Consider the following 6,079-nt stretch of genomic DNA (forward strand, 5'->3'; position numbering starts at 1 on the left):
CCGCCAGCCACGTCCTACATGGGGCAGCCCCTCTGGGGCCTCTTGCCTGTCCATCGCGACAGGAGCTCGGTGCAGCCCATCGCCTCCCCGTGCTACAGGTCACCTCTCTCGTTCCTCATTTGGCCTTGCAAGGACAGGGTTACCTCACCAGCCAGGATACTGCTTAGGGGCTTGGCTTTGTCCAAACATGGCTGCTCTGGAGACCGGCAGCTTGTCCCTCTCTGGTGTTCACTGGTGTTTCAGGTTTCCCATCTTGTTTAGGGACAGATCTTTACTACAGGCCACACAACATGCTTTTCTGCCGTATCCCACAACCTGCCTGGCTCTGCACAGCATCAGATGTCTCCCGCATCCGCTTTCTGCTTTCTGTAGGTGCTCACCCACCATTTTGGGGTGCATGTTGACTGTGTGCTCACAGCAGTTTTTGAACGGCAGCAGGAGGGATCTGAACCAGAAGGATGTTTCTCTCCTCCTAAAATCAGGAGGATGGTTCCCCAGGGTCAGGCTTTCCTGCAGAGCAGCACTGCCTCGTAGGTGGATGGGGGTTGTTTGGGGAGGGAGAGCTCAGCTTCCCTGCCTCTTACCTGGGATCAGAGCCTGCAGCCACTGCCTGCTGCCAGGAGGGGTGGAAACTCCCTCTCCCCAAGGGGTGATGCCCACCGAATTCACTGTGGAGGAGGCAGCGGGGAGCAGGAAGGATGTGACTCCAGGCTAAGGGAGAGCCAACAAAATGTCAGCTCTCCATTTTATCAGGGGCCGCCTTCTGGTGGCAATATGCAGAAATCTTCCCTCTGCCCTCGGGAGGGTCTGGCAACCCACTTCTATCATGATACCCTCCTGTGGTATGCCACTGTGCAGCCAGTTCAGTTTGTTTTTCATTTGGAAAGGACAAGATGCTGGTTTACATTTCTTTTTCTTATGAACACCCAGTCATGAATAATTTTACACTTCTTCCTAGTGGCACGATGGGAATCCACATGACCAAAATGGTGCAACACCATTGCAGAGCTGGCATTCACATGTACAGTTTTTAAGCATTTTCTTTCTGTAACCTGTACATTTCTAGGACGTCACCGAACCCTCAGCATCTTAAAATGCCTCTGTACAAATACCACTGCACAAACGTAGTGCTAAAGCCAAATGGGTGACCTGGTTTTCTATCCCACAAACTCCACGCCCGCACAGTGTACTTCTGCTCTGAAAAGAGATCCTTGAGAAGTGGGGTTGCATGTTGGCTGACTAAATCATCTTCGTGTTCATGCATCAAAAGGTGTGTGTGAATGCTTTTTTCTGCTCACTGCCAGCCTTGTAAACTCCATCTGGATCGAGGCAGCCAAACTGCCACTTTCCTGGAGCACCAGACAGGAAATTCTGCTTTTGGACTGCTCCTGTCAATAATGTGTGAGCAGACCAAAATCTCTTCTCTCACCTGGACCTGTGCATGCCTGGCTGAGCCACTGAGAGCAACCAAGCAAAACACTCCTTCAGTAAAGGCAATAAATGGGACACCAGACATGCAGAAAGCAGCCCAGTTGTGAAGGCAGCATTTTTCCTCTGCCTGCAGAACAGAACTGCATTAACTATGTTATGTCCTCATTTAGTTCACTAGGAGGAAAGGTGATGGAGAGAAAACGGTTTGAGGAATCGACGTCTTTCTTATACAAAGCTCATTAGGAGGCATTTTTGGTCTGGAAGTGCAGCAGGAGGAACATCCAGACACTTGTGAGAAGGCAGCAAGCTGGCAGGCAGCCCTCCGCAGCATGTGTAGTTGATCCCATCTTCACTACGTGACCTGGCCCTTGTATTCAGACCCAAACAGCGGTGTCACGGTGTGCGTGGCATAACAGACAGTGGCCCTGACTCATGTTTCTGGATGCCATATTCCTCTAGGCTATGTTGCTTTTGTCTCGTATATACTTATTTTCCTGTAATCTCATTCCACAGCACTGCTACTATGATGGGTATTTATTACATCTGTTTTCTTTCCTCTGATCAGGATCTGCATTCCTTGACTTGGCTTTGACCTCCTGGATGGAGTGAAGAGAAACAGCTTTGTGGACAGAAGCAGCTAAACACCAAGACAGTAGAGAAGTTGCTCACAAGGTGAGAAATTGAATAGAGCATGTCTGGGAAGGGAAGAGAAGAGCTGAATGCTGAAAATTTGGTGTGTACTGTGCTGCACGCTCCGCACTTACCCTGCCTCTTTGCGCCTGTACTATATAGAATTCTGCTTTCGGGAAGATTTATAGGCAAGGTACGATAAAGATGAAACACACTCCTGGGTTATCTAATACTCTTTCAAAAAGATCCTATCCAAAATGAAATCAAATCCTGTGTATTTTTCAGCAAAGACTATGCTTCTACTAACTCAGAATGTTGGAAAGCATAACTAACCAAAGCGTGGCTTTTTCTTCCTTTCACACTGACAATATTTTTAATGTTTTATTGGTCAGTTCGCTGCCTTGAGGCGCATGCCTTGGGCCAGTGCTATCCCTTTATTTGTACTACAATTTTTTTTCAGCCCTGAGTATTGTAAACAAAACTTTGGGAATGGTATAAGCAGTGCGGTGGTGTCTTCGAAAATCTGCAGATCACCTGAAACAAAACCTGAGGGGTTTATCCTGCTGCATTCACCTCATATTCTGACCTCCCACATGTAAGAGGATGATGTTAACTCTGTCAGCAGTGCCATCCGGCTAATCGGCTTACTTCACGCTCCAGCATCCATTTCCGAAGGTGTGTTCTCCGTATCAGTATAACTAATAAAAATTCAGGACCCTCTAAATGTTTCAGTCTAAATGTTCATTTCCATACTTGATTAATAAAAGTTTATCTTTCCATTCACTTGCCTATCTGTTCCATAGACAAAATCTAGATACAATTTGCTGCAGAATATGTAGGGCTTTCTTTTTAAGGAAAAGGTCTATGACTGGAAAGAAGAAAGAAAATAGTCTGCTTGGCAGGGGTGGATGTTCCTGTCGTGTTGGCTGCTTCCTTCCTTGATTAAGCATCGGAATGCTGGAAGAAGAGTGGTGATTCATGGGCAAAAGGAAGAGAAGCAGCTACAGTGGGGATTGTTGAGAGCAGTGACCATGTTCCAGTGACCATGTTCCTCTAACCTCGCTAGACATGGCAACTCTGAGGACAAGCAAGTGACAGGTTTTGTCCTTTAGGGCTGTAACTTTATGACAGAGGACCCTTTTTGCAATCTGTGCCACAGTGGCCACCCATCCTCAGGTCACACTCCCTTCCTGTGCTCTTTGGTCTCCACGCCCTCACTCTGCCCAGAGAAGATAGCAAGGGGCTGGCTCCTGTGCTGTTAGCTAATGGTGGCTGACGTGCAGCAGGTCACTGCGGTTTCCCTGTTTGGACTTCTCCTTCAGAGAAGCAGCGGGGATTATTCATTGCTAGTTCCTCTGTTCACTCCAGCAGGTGGCAGGACCATGAGCGACATGCAGAAGGGGAAGCTTCATCAGGATAGTCCTGTGAGAGCTGAACTACATCTATTCCCCTCCAGAAAACTCACCGGAGATACCCTCCAGGACACCGATCAAAGACAGGACCAGAGGCAGGAGCTGGAGACAGAAAGTGAGGTGGAGACATCTTTTGGAAAGAGACGGGGAATGGTAACTCCCTGTGGGATGGAAGTCTGGGAGTATGAGGACAGTGGTAGAGACCACCTCAGCAAGGTTATCCTTGCTGGGGACAAGCCAGACCCACCCATGTGTGGGAATGATGCCATTTGGATTCAGCAGGTGGGAGAGAAAACCTACGAGTGTCCCGAGTGTGGGAAGAGCTTCAGCCGGAGCTCGTATCTGAGCCAGCACCAGAGGATCCACCTGGCAGAGAAACCCTTCAGCTGCTCCGAATGTGGGAAGAGTTTCACCCGCAACTCGGACCTGATCAAACACCAGCGAATCCACACCGGCGAGAAGCCCTACCAGTGCAACGAGTGCGAGAAGACCTTCAGCCAGAGGTCCAATGTGATCAGGCACCAGCGGACCCACACGGGAGAGAGACACTACCAGTGCAACGAGTGCGGGAAGAGCTTCAGCCAGAACTCGCATCTCATCGTCCACCAGCGAAGCCACAAGGGTGAGAAACCCTTTAACTGCCCCCGCTGTGAGAAAAGCTTCAGCGACCGCTCCTCCCTGATCATACACCGGAGAGTCCACACTGGAGAGAAGCCCCACAAGTGCCAGGAGTGCGGGAAGCGTTTCCGGGACAGCTCGGCCATCATTCGGCATCAGAGGATCCACACAGGAGAGAAACCATATGAGTGCACTGAGTGTGGGAAAACCTTCCGTCAGAGCTCCTCACTGGTGACCCACATGCGAACGCACACAGGTGAGAAGCCCTACAAGTGCCCCATGTGCGGGAAGGGCTTTAGTCAGAGCTCAGCGCTCACCACTCATCGCCGGATCCACGGGGGGAAGGCTTTGCCCACGTACCATGGTGGCCTCCTGCCCAACCCCTACCAGTGCACTGAGTGCGGCCGAAGATGCAGCGACCGCTCCACTCTGGCCAAGCACCAGACCACACATGCCGAGGAACGGCCCTACATCTGCGTGGAGTGCGGGGACAGCTTCCGTCGGAGCTCGGCTCTCAACGTGCACCTGAGGATCCATCGCGGGGAGAGACCCTACAAGTGCGAGGAGTGTGGAAAAACGTTCAGGCACAGCTCAGCCCTTGGTGCCCACCTGAGGATCCATGCAGGAGCCAAGCCCTACCAGTGTGGCGAGTGTGGGAAAAACTTCCGGAAAAGCTCGACGCTTAAAGTGCATCTGAAAATCCATGCGGCAAAGAAACCTTATAAATGTACAGTGGGTAGGAGAATGCTCACTTCCCGCTCTCTTCTGCCATAGGGCTGGCGCAGATGGTCGGAGCAGGAAACAAAAGCAGTGTTTGGAGGTACCTGAAAAAGGTGGGTGATGAGAACCACAGTGGGAAGAGACTGACTGGAGACACGGTAACTCTGTCGTCGGGGCTGGGTGCTTAACCCCGGCAGCACAAAAACCATGAGGAGGTCTGGAGGCAGGGAGTTAGTCCTCAGAGCTGAGCGCTGGTGGTGTAGGAAGAGTGCTGAGAGCCTGAGGAACGGGCACCAGTTTCTGGGTAAATTGGGGACTGTGAATATGCAGTAGGATAACAGGGAGAATCAGGCTTTTAAAATAACTTTACAACTAAAGCAAAGATCAAAATAAAATGTTCCAGGTTGGTTCTGACTCAAAACTTTGGCTTGTTAGACGCTGTAGTAGTCTTAGGAACTCTCTTTTTATTACCTTCCCTTTTTTTTCACGAGTGTAGTAACTTTACCCAGCGTTTGACAAGATGCTTCCACATCTTTTGAGTCTAAGACTTCGGAGCTGACCTTCAATCTATTTGTCTTGTCTTCCTCTTTTCCAAATCTTACATGGGACAAAGAATTGCTCCCTTCGCATGCAAAGCCCGAGTGATGCAATAGCCGAGTAACGCAAAACTGTTGTGGTTGTTCCCAGAAAACATGGATGTGTACGCATTTCCCATTGGAATGCTGCCATGTCTGTGGCAGTTTCTCCCAAATTTGTCCTTGCTGGTTTAAAATACCTTCCAACTTGGGACATCAACAAAACATGGGTAAAAATGTGGCCTTACCTTACCTTACTTAACCAAAAAAAAATATTCTCCCCCCTCCCCAGACATACCATCTGAACTGGTACATGACGCATTCAACTGGTACATGATGCATTCCTATGGGTGGTCCAGAGACTGTTCGCAATTTCGTAGTCCTTTTTATGATACTCTTCTTTATCTCACTACTGTTTGTAAAGTATTAACATGTAAAGTTCAGCGTTAACAGTTAGGAATTACTGTATTTGCATTTATGGCCACGCTAATGACTGTGTATTACATAAACCTCCTCTCTATTGCTATGTTTTATCACAAGCTGTGTGGTTCCATCCTAAATAAAACCCTTCTTTCTCTCTATGATCCAGTTTTCTGTTCTTGCGTATGTCGGGGGCGTAAGAAGGGCCAGCCCCACGCCGACCCCGGTGTGGTGAGGAGCGGGGACGGGGAGGAGGGACGGCGGCCGCCGCGG

The 6,079-nt window shown here is 49.5% G+C and overlaps 1 protein-coding gene across 1 annotated transcript in view; it reads left to right on the forward strand.

Moving 5' to 3' along the window:
* Window positions 1-4,969, forward strand: part of LOC104621079 (zinc finger protein 501-like) — a gene marked incomplete at its 3' end in the record, with an annotated part of 5,432 nt that extends 463 nt beyond the window's left edge. The window contains exons 2-3 of the mRNA XM_010287468.1: window positions 3,518-4,827; window positions 4,866-4,969. Coding sequence (XP_010285770.1) covers window positions 3,518-4,827; window positions 4,866-4,969 — 1,414 coding nt within the window. The remainder of the gene's footprint in view (window positions 1-3,517; window positions 4,828-4,865) is intronic.
* Between the last annotated feature and the right edge of the window lie 1,110 nt (window positions 4,970-6,079).

This window comes from Phaethon lepturus, unplaced genomic scaffold (assembly GCF_000687285.1).
Source record: "Phaethon lepturus isolate BGI_N335 unplaced genomic scaffold, ASM68728v1 scaffold40725, whole genome shotgun sequence".
Classification (NCBI taxonomy): Eukaryota; Metazoa; Chordata; class Aves; order Phaethontiformes; family Phaethontidae; genus Phaethon; species Phaethon lepturus.